Source organism: Triturus cristatus, chromosome 7 (assembly GCF_964204655.1).
Source record: "Triturus cristatus chromosome 7, aTriCri1.1, whole genome shotgun sequence".
NCBI classification, from domain to species: domain Eukaryota; kingdom Metazoa; phylum Chordata; class Amphibia; order Caudata; family Salamandridae; genus Triturus; species Triturus cristatus.
In genome coordinates this window covers 875,379,990-875,397,435 of record NC_140590.1, presented here as the reverse complement: position 1 = coordinate 875,397,435, position 17,446 = coordinate 875,379,990, and the positions used below count along the sequence as shown (strand labels likewise).

The 17,446-nt window shown below is 41.0% G+C and overlaps 1 protein-coding gene across 1 annotated transcript in view; it reads right to left on the bottom strand.

The window, feature by feature from the left end:
- Positions 1 to 17,446, bottom strand: part of LOC146810798 (gamma-aminobutyric acid receptor subunit alpha-1) — a 419,681-nt gene that overhangs the window by 216,330 nt on the left and 185,905 nt on the right. The window contains exon 4 of the mRNA XM_085617828.1: positions 14,989 to 15,056. Within this exon, the coding sequence (XP_085473954.1) occupies positions 14,989 to 15,056 (68 nt within the window). The remainder of the gene's footprint in view (positions 1 to 14,988; positions 15,057 to 17,446) is intronic.

The window sequence follows — 17,446 nt, the reverse complement described above, 5'->3', positions numbered from 1 at the left end:
CAACTGTATTCACCAATAAAAATCTAGCATTTCTAAAGAACCGCAAGAGGAACCAAGCGTTTCTTCAAGCCCATATCCCAACTCCAGCAAGTCTCGAAGAGACAGCACAAGCACTGCCTAGGCAAGACCTAAAAAGGACATATAATTAGACTTTAGTCAAAAAAGTTGTATTAGTTCCACCACATTGTTCTTTTCCACACAGAATTATAATCTGTGTAACTTTCAAATGGCATTCAATTCAACCGGACTGGCTTCTTTTCTTGTGAAAGCTATTGATTCCTTCAGAAATTATGAAGTAAGGAGGCGGCTCTCTAATGTGCGGCTAGGCAAATATAAAGCGTGTTCCAATCCATTATCGAAGCCATTGAGGCCGTTAATTTGAATGGCCCCGTGTCCTCGGAGTTCTAACTTCAATGGTTATCCACGGACAGCAGGTATTGATTTTGTTTTTCAGATGAGAAGGTGATGAAAGTAATGTCCTTGAAAGACTGTTCCCCCTTGAGGCTGGCCTTGCTCTCCGCCTTCCATGCAAAACTCACAAGGCAATGCAAAACAACAAAATCCCTCAGTGTGTTCTGAAACTAAAAATACAGTCTGTCTCTTTAGTTAGTGTGCTCTCTCCAAACAAACGGTTCATAAAATGTGTATAAAGACTGAGGTCCATGCTCAACCTCGGCCCAGCTTTGTAATCTGAAGGCCTTCACCTCCGATGCTAACCCCAAATCATTGGAAGAGCACAGGTAATGACTGGTATATTTGGGGTTTGCCATTTGACTCATGCTTTTCCCCAGAGGTGTTCAGCAGCATGATGTGTTCCTTCCTCCTGGTCAATCGGTTAATAATTTTATTTTGTTGTCATCAGAAATAGCCATACAATAAATAGTTAAAAAAACATAAAAACAAAAGCAATCCATTTTATAGGGTCATTAATCTAATTTACATCAAGAAAACTTAACATGATAAATCAATTAAAATCTACAGTTCATCACTGCTAGGAGAAACATTTGATTAAATCTATGCCATCAATTCCTCTTATCTAAAAGGCACCACGCTGACCAAATGTAAGAAACGAGCATTACTGGGTCATCATTTATATAACAAAATAATAGTGGATCTGCAGATGATCTAATGTTGTAAGACTTAAACAGTGGCAGGAGCCAACGTTGTCGAGCTTTATCAGTTTTTGTGCAAAATAGCAAAAAGTGCTTAATTGCTTCTTTCAATTGCTATACTCGTTTCCTTCTACTAATCTGCTGCATGTTGATAGGTACTCTCCAGCTCAAACAGCCCCAAAGGATGGTACATTTCAGGATGAATTAAAAACAAGTTCTGTTGAAACCCTACTTCAGCCTTATACTCGAGCCATGTTACCTGCTCTAATATTAGAAATGCGCTCCTCTAATATAGGGCAGAAATACCTTTCCTTTGCAATTGCTAGGCTCTCTGTGTGCACTAGGGTGGGATTATTGCAAAGACAATCTAATTTGCAAAACTTGTGGAGAGTTCCTAATATAAGACAACCAATTATTTCCCCCAAAGCTGCCATATTGTGACATTCATATATAGATTGGCTGCATGGAGGTTTCTGTGTAAAGCTAGCCTATACATTACAGGTCTTAAAACAACTTTATCAGAAACCATGTAAATATCTAGCTCCATACAAAAGGATGTTCCCACAGGTCCTCTTGGTCGTCACCTCCACCAGAGGTACCAGTGTATTTCGACAAAGAAGCAAGTACCAGAAAGCAACATATTGACACTATAATAATATTAATAATAAGCGGATTTATATAGCGCTTGGTTGTTTCAAATGCAGCATCCCCACACTTGGGAATGTCCTGTAGGAGCTACAGCATACTAACCTGACAAAAGAAGGAGCATATTAAATGAAAGTTACAATCTCGTGCTGGAGAGCAGACATACGTCAATGGCCATCCACATTATAGTGACTGAAACAGTCAAGTTTTCAACTATTTACAAAAGATGGAACTAACATGTTCCATCATTTCAAGGCTCGTAACCCAAAGGAACAGGCATCTATCCCTGTTTTCTTCTCATCATGGGGACCCTCGATAACATGGCCCCAATGGAACTAAGGCTCCAGCCAAGCTGGTACAGTTTCACCAAAGAAGACAAATAGCAGGGCCATTGCCATTAAAGATTCTGTGGCAGAAGCACATAGCTTTGAATGAGATTATTTTTCTCATAGGGAGCCAATGCAATTTGGCTAAAGCTGAGAAATATGGAGCCTGTCTAGGAAGATTTAGCAATAACCGTGCTGCAGCGTTTTGGACTCTCTGCAGCTTTTGCAGTCTGTCCAATGAAGCCCCGAAGTAGAGTATTTTACAATAGTCCAATTGGGATATTTGCAGGGACAGCACAATGGTTCTCCTGGTGGCTATAGAGAGGAGATAAATGACCTTCCTCAGAATCTTAAGCGTCCGAGCCACAAAGGCAATCTGGCTATCAAACGTCAAGCTAGAATCAAATCAAACCCCCAAGTTTTTAGCTTAAGACCTAGGGGCTGGATTGGAGCCCAAGGCATCTGGTCACCAAGAGGAGGACCAAACAGAGGGATTTTTTCCAACAAGAAGGACGTTTGTTTTGTTAGCATTGAGCTTGAGGCTGCTCCTATCAAACCAGTCTACCGATTCCAACAGGCAAGATCTAAATTGCTCTCTGGCACCTCCCTCATCCTGTGAAAGGGTGACAATGAGCTTCATGTCATCGGTATAAGACACAATGGTAACATTTGAACAAAGTATTTCTCAGCGTGGAGTTCTGAGGCACCCCTGAGACACAGGCAGCACTTTGTATGAGAAAGGCTTTTGGTGCAGCTGGAAGGTATGATTCTGGAGAAAAGAGGCTAGCCAGCTGAAGGCGATACCTCCAACACCACAGTTCCAGAGCCATTCTACCAGAAGGCCATGGGACCATGATGAGGTCTAGCATTATTAATGCTGCTATTTGACCTCGATCTGCATGAAACCTAAGGGACTCAAATTCCAGAAGTAAAGCTGACTCCATAGAGTGTTAAGCTCGGAACCCCGATTGAGTCATATGTAGTTAGTTGTCAACCTCTATGAAGCTTGTACATTGTGTGTTGACATGCTTTTCCACAAGTTTAAAAAAGAAAGGAAGTAGCAAGATTGACCTGAAAATTTCAGGTAGTATTGGGTCTAACAATTGTTTTTTAAGGAGTAGGCACGATTATAGTGTTCTTCCACCTTACTGACAGATGGCCCATGGCGAGTGTGGTAGCAATTATGTTACTTAGGTACGACAAGATTGACTCCATACCCTAGACCACAATTCTGGGTGGAGCCAGATCCATAGGTGAACGAGATTTTACCTGAGTAGCATCCATAACTTTTCTGAGGAAGGAGGAATAAACCCCCGAAGACCATTCACTATGGTCGAAGCATCGAACCAGGCCTTCTGGCACCGGATGTTTCTGCTGGACTGAGGAAAGGAATCATACATTTTGAAAACTTTGGGGCATATTTCCTAGGAAGTGGCAGAGCGTGGCGTTAACCACCTTGGCTTAACGCCGCCATCCGCCACTTACAAAACGTATGTGTAGTATCCTGTCCATGTTTATGTTATGCCATTTTCACCTCCTGCTCAGCCAGTGTGTTTGTGCTGTGTGCTGCTTGGAATGTTGGAGTGATGATGCACTTCGGAATGTTGGGAGCCTGTGAGGTGAAGTGACAGTTGAGAATGAGTTGAGCAGCAGGCAGGCTACTCCTGGTGGGGCTGCTCTTCAGAACCTGTAACCTCCTACAATAAAACATCTTGAACTACATCCTACCTGCATGGACTTCGTTACTACAATATGGTGCAGCCCTGTGCTGGTGCTAATTTTAGCTGCCTTGTGTCAAGGCAGACACCATTGCACCATAGTGCAAGGGTGTCTGTGTTGTAGGGGAAGATTGTTTATCTGAAAATCTGAAATGACATTTTAAAACTTCTATGTGTGCTGCTTAATGTAGCAAACATGGAAGTTGCAAAACATCAATTTTTCAAATTGATTGTTTATGGCCAGGAAGGGTCACCTTTTTGCACATAAACAGCCAATGGGCTTTTGTTGTTTCTATGTGTGCTGCATTGTGCAGCACACATAGAAACTGCAAACACAAGGAGAAATGAAACATTTCTCCTTGTTGTGCCTGTTTAAGACCATGTTTCACCATCGGGGAAGACAGAAGGACACACCTAGGTGTAAACATGGGAATTGCACCTTGTGGCAAGTCTGACTACAGGGGTTTCCCCTCCTTTCTCCTTGCATGGGGCATGTAGGGTCTGTCCCCAGGGCCTACTGAGTGTTCCGCCTTGTACGGTGGAGTGTGACACAGGTCACCCCACCAAGTGGTACCTTCTCACCACCAGGTTGGTAAGAATAGAGCCCCCTTGTTTTAGGTTCTGATGAATGCCACTGACCCTTCTGGGACAAACGGCAGAAACATGTTGACTACACCTACTCCGGTCAGGGGACAATAAAATTCCCCCATTTCTCAGTTCACTCTTTTTAATACCATATAGCTGCCGGCCACATAAAAAAAATTATTTGGTAACTATAATGGTTTTTAAATTTCACTCACTTTTCACGGGCCCCCACTTAGTTTAGAAGTGCATCCCTGTCGTCAGGTGTATGCCCGCCCTCTACCAAACCGAGTTTCTAGAGGGCAAGGACTGCTGATGATGAAGCATTACACCTGGTGGTGTGTGAGGCCAGTCCTTCACTTTTTGTGAGATGTCCACACTCACAATTTAGTCTTAGAGCACCTTTGGTCACTACACTGGGAGCTGCCCCATTTGTGTTGAACAATAAGACCAGGTTTACCCTGGTCTTAACTTTGGCACTACCCCATATTTATGCTGCCCTTATAAAAATGAGGCAGCGTCAAAATCAATGGGTGTTGAGGCGGGACGGCCACCACAACACCTATTGCCCTCCTCTTTCATGCTAAGTATATTGTGAAAGGGGGCCTAATTTATACCCATATCACCACAGGAACGTCTCTAAAAGTGACGTTCCTTTGGCAATAGGGGCTTGGAAATATGCCCCTTTGTTTAAAAAGAAGTGGGAATCATGTTGCAGCTCTCAAGAGAGTAGGCATGCTAATTCCTATAAACGCTGCTCTACAGTTCTTTACCAACGAGAGACTCAGCAGAGCTAATTAGTGAGCAGAGTGCTTTTCTCAACCTTGCAAAAGTCCTAATTTGCAAACCTTTTGCTTGCAGTGGAAGGAGTATTTATAATGACACTTTATCCCATCATACTTTCAGCATGGTATTGCTTGTTCTTTTGGATGTTTTGTGAACCTGGTTCAAGTAGTGCATTTATAATTCCCTGTTTTCTTACCCCGCATTATGAATGTTCTGGGGCTTATTTATGAGCCCTTGCGTCACGTTTGCACTACCGGTGCGTCACTTTTTGCGCCATGCTTCGTCATATTTACAAAGTGACGCATCTAGGAAGATATGTCACTTTGTAAACCCCTGCGCCACATTATACCTGCGCCAGGTATAATCTATGCTGGGTGGGCGTTCTTATGCAAGTAAGCCTCGTAAAAGTGACGCAGTGAAATATATGAGATTTCACTGCGTCACTTCTAGGATGCAAATGCATCAATATCTTACGCCTGCCTCACAGCAGGCATAAGACTGACGCAGACACATTTGAAATGGGACTTGCCCATGTGTAAAGATCCATTGCTGGAGTTGCGTCACTTTCGTGACACATTCCTGCAATGCATAATTTTTGCACCTACAGATACGTCAGAAATTCTGACGTATCTGTAACTCCTTGTACATGATGCGTCATACTGTAAATATGACGCATCCAGCATGTCACAAGGAGGGCGCAATGAAAAGTGACGCATCGCTGTTTTCACACAGTGATGCGTCATTTTTCATAAATGAGGTCTTCTGTGTCTATGACACTTCAGTCTCTTTCTGATTAAGTATAGATTGATTTGTTCCCAGCTTCTCCCGGTAATTGACACGATTACCTATTTGACTTTTATCTTCCTTAGGGGAACCTCTTTGTGGCCCTTTACCTTTAATGTTTAAAAACCTATTGAGTCGAAGTCCTCCTTAAGTAACAATTTTACCTCTCAAAATAGGCAGAAGACCCAGGAAGCTGAGTGTGGCATTCTACACTGAGATGTTGCTTAGCAACATGAAACATGTCCATGTCATATTGGAATCTCTGATGTCATAGAATGTTGTAAATAGGATTGTTCTGTAAAGTCAGTTGTTTGATGTAATGCTGCCTGATGGATGGGATCTTCTTTCATGGATTAAACTCACTGCAACTTCTTACCTGCCTACCTTATTCTTTGGATATGGGGATTACTTCACTGGCGTAGTCGGCACAGGAGTAAAGAAGAAGATCTCAACAACAACTTGGCTGCATTTAAAGTCTAAAGGAGGAATTTAACTTCTGATCTTCCGTTTAAAACAACTCGTGTTCTACCACAATTGAAGGACATTCAGGGGTCTGAAGGCCATTCATCTTAACGGAGTACTCAAAAAGAAATTCACATGTGGTGTTTGGATCATCAGCACATTCCTACAAGCTGCGAGCAACGGTGGAACATCAATTTTTAATCATACGAGGCTTTTTCATCGCGTTGTTGCACCTTGAACATGTGTGAGGATTTCGACGTTTAAGTGTTGCGGTAGCGTGTGTATATTTATACATGCGTAGACTGTTCCTGTGCTTGTATGGTGCATCGGAGAGCTTCGGAGAGCGAGGGAGAATTTGAGAACATGAGATGTGAGGTTATTTGAAACTACGTTGTTGTCGTTCTCTGGCGTGTGAAGATATTTAAAAATTCAAAAGTAAACATTGGGAGCTCGAGAGGCGTGATACCTTCTTACCTGGAACTTGAATTTTGTTCTATCCGGTTCGTTCCATGTTCTGCTTCTGCGTCGTCAGGGAACAGAGTCAGTGCAGCGGGTCGTAAAGCTTCCTTCATCGTTCACGATCCGAATCTTCAGTCGGAAGGCAGCATCAGCATCAGCAGTCTCTCGAACGCTCTGGAGGGTGTCATCACGCACAGGCAGCGTCAGCATCAGCAGTCTTTTGAACGCTCTGGAGGGTGTCATCACGTACCACGCTATTGTTTGCGTGTGCGTGGGTGCCATTTTGGTTTCTGTATCCTAGCAACGGCACAAACTTTATCGGCAATCTTTGAACAGCGCGCATGGAAGTGCCGATTTCAATTTAAAGCAAGCAAAGGAAGTTTTATCAGGAGAAACACATAAGAGTGTCCTGTAAAACGTTTTCATTTCCTGTGCGCAGGGAGGTGCCAATTTTTATTTTAAAAGCATGCAAAGGAAGTTTCATCAGGAGAGACACATAAAAGAGTCCTCTTAAACATTGTTTTATTTATAATAGTATGTGATAAAATTCTAGTGTTTTTAAAAATAGAAGGAGATTAATACTTACGGTCGTATACTATAGTACATTCTTATTGATAACGCTTAGGTTCATATTGGTTGAAGTCAAATCACGCAAACATGCAGAATGTTACGGCTGCTCCTTTCTTTTTGTCATGTCCTGGGTCACCTCCAATTAAGTGGAAAAAATGGAAGGTAGTTTTTGAGAGGTATGCCAGAGTGTGTGGACCATCTTTGAGCGCAGAAAGGAAGTCATCTCTGCTTCTGCATTGTTTAGGTTCTGAAGGTCAGGATGTATTCGATCACTTGCCAGATCTTCCAGATTCAGAGGCGGGGAGGTTGAATGATTATGAAGTATGTATTAAGAAACTTGATAAACATTATCTTCCTAAAGTTAGCACAATTTTAGAAAGATATCAATTTGCAAAGAGGATGCAATCAGCTGAGGAGACTGTTGAGGATTACATAACCCAACTAAGAAAATTAGCGTCATCATGCAAATTTGACAATTTGACGGATGAACGCATTAGGGATCAATTTATGTTTGGGTGCACTATTGAGAAAATTAGAGAGGAATTGTGGTTAAAGGATGAACCGACATTGGATGAGGTGTTGACTATTGCCAAACGAATTGAGCATTCGTTAAAGTGTGTTGCCGTTATTAAAAGGGACGCAGAAAAAGGGTCTAAAGTTGAATCTGTGAAAGTAGAGACTAAAGATCGCAATAATGAAGTAAAAAGAAATCCTGAAAAGGGGTGGTCTGAAAGAAAATGCTACAGATGTGGCAAAGCTGGACACCTAGCCAATGACAAGAAATGTCCTGCGCTCAATCAAACATGTTCCAAATGTAAATTAAAGGGGCATTTTACGGCGTTATGCAAAACAAAATATAAACCTAAGGTAAAAGAAGTTGAAATATACCAAAGGGAGTTAGAACAGTCGGAAGATCATGTGTGTGGGCAGATAGTAATACAGGTTGACAGTAAAGGTAATACTAAATCTTGTCCTTATGATGAAATCGTAGTAGATGGAGAAAAAACGAGAGTACTATTCGATTCTGGGGCAAAGATTACCATCGTCTCTAATGAGTTCTATAACTCGAAGCTCAAAGGAAAGATCAATTTAATGAAACCTGATATTATTCCTTTGGCATATGGTGGAGAGCCAATAAAACTCCATGGTTATTTTGTGGGATTGATTGAATATAAAGACAGGATGGCATCGGGAAAAATTTATGTGTCAAAGCGGGGTGATAGTATTATCAGCTGGATTCACCAGGGGGATTTAGGAGTGTATTTGGACCCCAACGCTAATCCGTGTATACAGCTAAGGGATAGGATCCAATCTGTGGATAGGAACACCAATGAGGAGTATGTTCAGAATTTAAGGAGGGAGTTTCCTAATGTATTTAAGGAGACTTTAGGCTGTTTAATGGGGTATCAACATAAAATTCAGCTGAAAGGTGATGCAATTCCTGTGTGTTGTAAAGTGAGAAGTGTGCCATTGTCAGTTAAGGAAGACATGAAGAAGGAAATACAAAAGTTAAGCAGTAGTGGAATAATTGAGGAAGTAGAGGGATCAGAATGATTGGCTCCGGTTGTGGCAGCACGCAAACCCAATGGCAATCTGCGTTTATGCATTGATTTAAGACAACTTAACAAAGCGGTGGTGGTGGATAGGTATCCATTGCCAAACATAACTGAATTGTTGACTTTACTTGATGGAGCTAAAGTGTTTAGCACCATAGATCTCACTTCGGCATATCACCAAATTGAGTTAGATGAATCATCACGGGATTACACATCTTTTGTCACGCCCTTTGGAACGTATAGATTTAGAAGAATGCCTTTTGGATTGGTGTCTGCCTCTTCTGTGTTTCAGAGGGTGATGGAGAGGGTATTAAAAGACTTACCAGGGGTATGTGTATACCAGGACGATATCTTGGTGTTTGCAAAAGATGAAGTGGAACATGACATTAGGTTGAAATCCGTTTTGGGGAATTTGTGCAAATATAACCTTACGGTTAAGGTGGAAAAATGCAAGTTTAGATCAGACAACATCAATTATTTGGGTCATAGTATCTCTGGGGAAGGAGTGAAACCTAAATCTGATTTAATTGAGACCATTATGAGGATGTGTTCTCCCTCTGACAAAACAGAATTGATGAAATTCCTGGGCATGATAGAATATTATGCAAAATTTGTTATGGACTTTGCTGTGGCAACAGTGAACATGAGGCGATTACTGAGGAAAGGTGAAGAATTTGTATGGTCTGAGATGTGTGAGAATGAATTTGTAGCCATTAAAAAGAAGCTGAGTCATGCTCCTTCTTTAAAAAGTTTTAACCCTGCAAGTAAATCCATCTTGGTGACTGATGCGAGTGAAAAAGGTCTTGGAGCAGTTCTGAAACAACACGGGACCGATGGCATGCGCACAATAATGTTTTTGTCAAGGAGTCTCAGGGATCCTGAGACACGATATTCAGTGGTAGAAAGGGAAGCTCTAGCGGTATCTTGGGCTGTCAAGAAGTTAAAGAAATTTTTGTGGGGTGTTAATTTTGAAGTCCATACAGATCATAAACCCTTGATTGAGATATTCAGTAAAAAGGGGTTAGACCTCATTTCTGGAAGGATAACTAAATGGATTATTGGATTACAGGAATACAATTTTAATATAAAATATATTCCTGGTATTGAGAATGGAATTGCAGATGTTCTTTCACGTTTAGTTCCAAAGGATAGTATGTGTGAAGACTGTTCTGATGATGATGAGGAGGATGAAATAGTGTGTGTAGTGGATCATAATATTATTTCAGAGGAAAGGTGGTTGAAGGAATTGAAAGAGGATGAGACATTGTGTGAAGTGACATCTTTGTTAAAGAAAGGGTGGATGTCTAGTAGAGAGGGGTCTGAAGGCACAAGATTCTTTTGGACTATACGCAATGAATTATCGGTTGATAATAACTTGCTATTTAGGGGAACAAGATTGGTTCCTCCTGCTAGCCATAGAAAGGAATTAATTGATCTTGTGCATGTGGCACATTCGGGTTTGTCAAAAAGTAAAGAGAGACTACGTATGTCATATTGGTGGCCTGGAATGGACAACATGATAGAGAGGATTATCAGGGACTGTGTTACTTGTGCAGTAAGTGATAAAAACAAATGTGTTCATGTACAACCTATGGTCTTGAGGAAACGCCCTAGTGGTCCATGGCAGGAAATTGCTTTGGACATTGTTGGTCCTATTCAGGAGAAAGGATCGCAGATTTACATTTTGGTTGTTATTGATATGTTCTCTAGGTGGCCTGAGATTTTCTTTCTATCAATTATTAATACCTCTAAGGTGATTGAGTGCTTGAAACTCTTATTTGCTAGAGAAGGTTTTCCAAAATCAATATTGTCGGACAATGGGGTCCAATTGGTTTCGAAAGAAATGGAACAATTTTTAAATGCTAGGGGTATTATTCACAAGACCTCTGCTCTCTATCATCCTGAAGCCAATGGGATGGTGGAAAGATTTAATAAGGTTATCAAGGAAACCATAGCTTTGGCTAAAGGTGTGGAGTTGGATTGGAAAAAACAGGTTTTGGAGAAAGTTGAAGAGTACAGATTGGTTCCTCATGCAACAACAGGGAAGTCTCCTTTTTTGTTGTTCCGTGGTAGAGTACCCAATACTAGTGTTGAACCTTATTGGGTTAATAAGTATGAACTTGCTAAAGGCAAAGAGTGTGTGTGTGATGGTGAATGCATGCTAAAACTAGAAGATGAGAAGGCTAAATCTAGAAAGGCATATTTTGATGTGAAACATGCAGTAAAGAAAACCAAAGTAAGTGTTGGTGATTGGGTCAGGATTAGATGCCCTGGGTTGTTGGGGAGTTCTATGTCAAAATACATGAAGCCCATCAAAGTAATTAAAACATTTAATAATGCTATCCAAACGCAAGACCATAGAATTTGGAATCTGAATAGAGTTGTAGTGTGTAATAATATGCAGAACTTAAATAAAGAGTTGGTTTCTGCTAAGGATGTGGAGGAGAAGGAGCTAAACTCTCAAAGAAAGTCTTCAAGGATGGTTAAAAAACCAGGTTATCTTGCTGATTTTGTTTGAGGTAATTTTGCATCTTTTATTTATTCATCTATATTTTTTTTGTTTTTTTTTGTTTTTGGAACGGTGATGATGGGTTCGGTACAAAGGTTAGGTTGTGTTAAGATAATGTTATGATAATCTAGAGGGTAGCTTTATGTTAAGTTCTTTTAGGCTTTGTATTAGTTTAATGTGCTTGTATGTTCTAATATGAGGAAGGGAGATGTGTGGCATTCTACACTGAGATGTTGCTTAGCAACATGAAACATGTCCATGTCATATTGGAATCTCTGATGTCATAGAATGTTGTAAATAGGATTGTTCTGTAAAGTCAGTTGTTTGATGTAATGCTGCCTGATGGATGGGATCTTCTTTCATGGATTAAACTCACTGCAACTTCTTACCTGCCTACCTTATTCTTTGGATATGGGGATTACTTCACTGAGGTCTTGCCGCAAGTCATAAAATACAAAAGCTGATTGGTGAAGCATATCCAAGTGTGAGGGCCACTGGGTGAGGAGCCAGGACACATTCAAGCGTAGTGCTCCTTGTGCATTATGCCACTTCAGACATGGATCATCCCAATGCAAACCAGACTTGGGCCTGCTCTGATAGGAACTTCCTAGTCCAAACTGACAGGCCAAGACTTTCAGACCAACTTCGACCTCCTTGATCCTCATTGGAGAGGAGCAGCTTCTGTCCTGTGGCACCGTGAGCAGAGGACCTGACGCTGATTGAGTAAATCGCCCTTGAGTTGTCTTACTTATACAGAAAAAAAATGCAAAGTTGGAAAATCAGTTCTTGTAAAGTTTGGCTGCCTGATTATTCGGGTGACCTACCTCTGAATAAAAATATAGGTTCTCCCGCACACTTAAATGGCTGCTACATCCTCCCTCTTGCAGGCATTATAAGTGTTAAATGTACACTAGATCTAGTACAGCATCTACATCGGCGGCTTTCCACCATCTCACATTTCTTGCCTTATTTTGTAAGCTTTAAAATCTGGTGCGGGTTCTGGGTGAGAGTCCCCTGCCAAATCAAACATTTAAGAGAGAATGCGGAGGCCGCTGTCACTCAACTCAAGGGATCTTGGTTGGTTGTGGCTGCTCTCAAACAGATCATCATTTCTTATAGTAAATAATGAAATGGAGTGACACAATTGCATGTCTTTTGTTGTTATATTCAAAAATTCAATTTCAAATATACTTTCAGAAAAGAGATGCCTCCAAGGGATCCGATCACGATCTCATGTTGAGCCTGTGTACAGGTGCACCAAGAGTCTATGTGACCATTTTTAATTAAATCACATAGTCAGCAGTGCATACAGTAATTGCTTACTGTACAAGGTACAGACAACACAGCTCGGAAAAAGGGCGAAACCACCACTGTGAGAACCTCATGCAGTTCCCATCGAGTCAATAAATTAGTGCAGACAACATGACTTTACTGAAAGAGGGTGTCTGCCCTCTTCCACTGCTGACCGCAGGCCCAAAATGAGTTCAGGTGTTGTGCAAAAATAATATTCCCAATTGGGAGACTGCCAGCCTTCATGAGATGGATGTAAAATTTTAGGCGCTGTCTTTTGTAAACTTAGTGTGAGTTTTTTTAAACTTTATTCTCTTTACTCTATGGAATGGTGAATTACCAAAAAATAGTGGGCGAAAAGTCCCACAAGTAATGGAGTTAACTGAAAAAAACACACACAGAAGAATATAAGGGCATATTATCAAGCACGGCGTTAAAATTATCGCCGCTTTAGCGGCAGAAATCTGACGCTAAAGCTGCGATAATGGGCTTGATAATATGCCGCAGAGAATTCTCATAAAAGCCCATGTTGACAATAGAACATGGGCTTCTATGGGAATTCTCACGGGCATATTATCAAGCCCATTATCGCCGCTTTAGCGGCAGTTTTCTGCCGCTAAAGCGGCGATATTTTAACGCCGTTTCTTGATAATATGCCCCCTTGTCTCAAGAAAGCATTTTCGGGAAAATAAGTGAGCTAATTTTTGGGGGGAAAATTTCAGCTGCCAGACATAGGGGCATATTATCAAGAAACGGCGTTAAAATTATCCCCGCTTTAGCGGTGATAATAGGCTTGATAATATGCCGCAGAGAATTCCAATAGAAGCCCATGTTGACATGAGAACATGGACTTCTATTGGAATTCTCAAGGGCATATTATCAAGCCCATTATCACCACTTTTAGCTGCAGTTTCCTGCCGCTAAAGCGGCGATAATTTTAACGCCATCCTTGATAATATGCCCCTCAGTTTGACAAGGAAAGCATTTTCGGGAAAATAAGTGAGCTACATTTTTTGGGGTAAAATTTCAGCTGCCGGACATAGGGGCATATTATCAAGGACGGCGTTAAAATTATCACCGGTTTAGCGGCAGAAAACTACCGCTAAGTGGTGATAATGGGCTTGATAATATGCCGCAGAGAATGCCAATAGAAGCCCATGTTCACACCAGAACATGGACTTCTATTGGAATTCTAAAGGGTATATTATCAAGCCCATTATCACCGCCTTAGCGGCAGTTTTCTGCCGCTAAACCGTCGATACTTTTTAACGCCGTCCTTGATAATATGCCCCATAGTCCGACAAGGAAACCAGTTCCGCAACTTAATGGAGTTACAAACTTTGCGCTTTTCGTCATTATCAGCTGGCAAGAAATTTTTAATTTGCACGCCCTTTTTATGAATCTATATTTATATGTTTATGTGCATCTACATAACTTAATCTAAATAATCTGGGCACTACATTAGTTTAAAAAAGTGTCCATACATACAAAGCAAAAAGACAGGAATAGGACATCTTGCAAGAGACTTCATACATCTAATTTGCTTGTTTAAATCGTTGCCGATGCATGATGTGGATTTCCTCTTAGATTGAAACTGCAAAGCGTTGCAGCCCCTCTAGTTTTTCTCTGTTACTACAGTTATCTGCACTATCTTCTTTTCCCGACTCTTGGAATGAGCGCCAGAATATTGGACGTCAGAGATCTAAAGTGCTCTCTAGGTCTGAAGCAGCTGATCTTCTTGTGATGATGAATCAACCCTTTATAGCTGACTGCTGGCTAAGATACAAAGGGTTAGATTTAATGTGAGGTGCCTCTCCGTGTCGAGGACCTGAACAATGTTCATATGAAAGAAGATGTCAGTTTTTGATTTTTCTTTTTTAAAAAAGAAGTGTTTTCCAAAAGGATTTTTTTTTCGCGATTTTTTCACATATAATAAATAAATAAAATATAGCTTGCGCATCATAACTTAGGGCAAACATAATACATGTGAGCAATGTGGAAATGTTTAACAAACCAGCCAGCCTGGCTGATTTGAGATGCGTGGGGCAGCTCAGCAACTTAAAAGCAACAATGTTTTTCGAAAAAACTGCAAACCATGTGTTTGCACACAACACGACACAGTGCATAAATCTTCCGTGGATAGAATTATTCTCTAAAGTAAAAATATGCAAGAAGAGATGTTCCACTTACCATGTCATGATCAGACACAGGCCCAAAGCTGGTGACGAAGATGTCAGTCTTGACTTCAGTTACACGCTCTGTTGAAGCAGAAAATGGACATGGTCAGAGTCTATCAGCGGGCTTCATTAGCTGTCGCCCCACAATCTTGACCCCAAAAGGAAAATATATTGCGTTTTATTATCCATGTCCAAAATGGGTCGAAAGGGGATGCTTAACAATTTGCAGCTTTGGAATACAATTTCTCGTAAAAACGCGGTTGAGTGTGAGAGTGGACATTATGACCCACTGACTACAGCCTTTGCCTCACTTAAATCAGGGCCCACCTCACACCCACCGATGGTCTTAATATTCTGCACTTGCTGGTTAATTTGCAGAAAGCAACGAACTGATGACTTAAAGAGGCTACAGAAAATAAACTTGTGGGCGTTTGCGACTTACCAGCTACTTTGCTGGGGAACCTCATAACGTAACATTTTGTTGACAAAACAACCAAAGTTGAAGGTTTCGCTATTTCCTCACTATTTCTGCTGGCCATTGAGTTGTAGGCACCACGTTATTGTCAGTGTGGCATGGTTTCAAATCGTGTTGGTGTTGATGCTAACTATTACGCCGATAGGGTGTAAAGGCACAAAGAATAATGCAGTATAGTGTGATCCTTTTTGGGCAGATGTTAAAGTTTACTTACCTCCACATTACTTAGTGCCAATTCCTAATCTGGGGCACCCACATTTTGAGCAGCCAGGCTATGCAGGCAAAATACATGTGACCAAATATTACACATTACTAATAAACGTTGCATTACTGATAAGCATATCTACTACTGAAGTGTAGACGTCAAACTCATGATATTACCACAGTGAAGCTGAAATACCCTTAAAAAAACTGGTTACTGGCTCACTGACGTCATGTCGCATTCATAAAGCCCTTACTGGTCTCACATCACAAGGAAGGTTTATCGAGATTGTATCTTGTTGAACAGATACACAAGTTGTTATCTTTATACAATTGTCCTAACTACATTTAACAAAAAAAACACGTGTTGGATCAAATTATAAGGGAACAATCAATATTTACATTGTATGTTACAGTTCATAGCTGTAACTGGTGAATTACTGTATTTTGTTTAGTTCATTACGGCGTGGGTTTCCTCCCCGAGCTGTTAGACTCTGGGGATCCCACCCCCCAAGGCCACTTTTTAAATAAAGGGGAGAGGGGCACACATGTTCCCCCTCCCTAAGCCAATTTCGGCCAAGCTGACCCTACTCTCATGGCCCGGTGTTCGTTTGAGGGGGATATGTTCACACAGTCCCTGATCTCAAGCTGATTTCAACCCCAGGGACCCCATCCCGGGGACGGGTGTTATTTTGAAGGAGTACATGTGGCCCTCCTCATGGGCTGACTTCTGCCCCAAGGACTCCATCCCTCGAGCCTGACGTTATTTTTAGGGGGTGGAGGCGCGCATGGGCCCTCCACGAGCAGATTTTAGCCATGGTGACCCCATCCCCCAGGTCTGGCATGTAAGGGAGGGGCAATTTATTTACCTATGTACTATCTGCATAGTTGCTGTATTCCATGGTCATGGCACCAATTAGCATGGAATGGGAGTTACTTTTGTAAGTCTTTTGTAAGTCTGCAGAGAACATATATTTCAAGCACATTACAAATTCTCAGTTTCAACTCCTATAGCAGCTAAAGAAGGCAGTGGGAATAAACAGAGAAAGACTGAGTTGATATCCATACACTTCATCATGGTAATTGTCTGTATATGTTGCAATAATAGGGAAAGAGCCTGATTTTAATCATACCAAACCTTTAGTCACAGGTGAATATATGAATGTTTACAATATTTCATATTCCCATGCTTCCAGAATGCTAAGCTTTTTTACATGAAAAAGCTTATTACATGTACCGCATGATGTAAAAAAAAAAAATAGCATTTCTCTTTTTTATTCTTTGATGTCTGTTAGAATTCTGCATTTTATTGGTTCCGACAGTTACCTCCAAGGTCTTCAGTAACAAAGTGAACAAATCATTGGGATTTATTCATTTTTTTAAGAGAAAAAACAATCCAAAGTTATGTAATAATGCATATTGATTGAGAAAATTGACTTTTTATCGGCTTTGTGTAAACAAAGGCTTTATGTTATTGGCCTTCAGAGGAGACAGATCGTAATAATAAAGTAAATTTATGGTACTTTGTCGAGGACCGAGGAGGCACATATGCTGGTGGAACTGGTGACGTCGCCTGAAGCTCATTTGCTGCTTAAACTGAATATTGATTTATGTTAGGTGAGCAGCTTTAGTTAGTTGTTTTACATAATTCATTGTATTCATAAATGGGGACTTTTCCACAGTGCAATAGGCCATAGAGCACCACTAGATAGGTACAAAGGCATGAGTGAATATAGCAAATAACTGACGAGCAGTGGTCTGTAATAAATCCAGTATTGTGATGGTAAGTAAATTA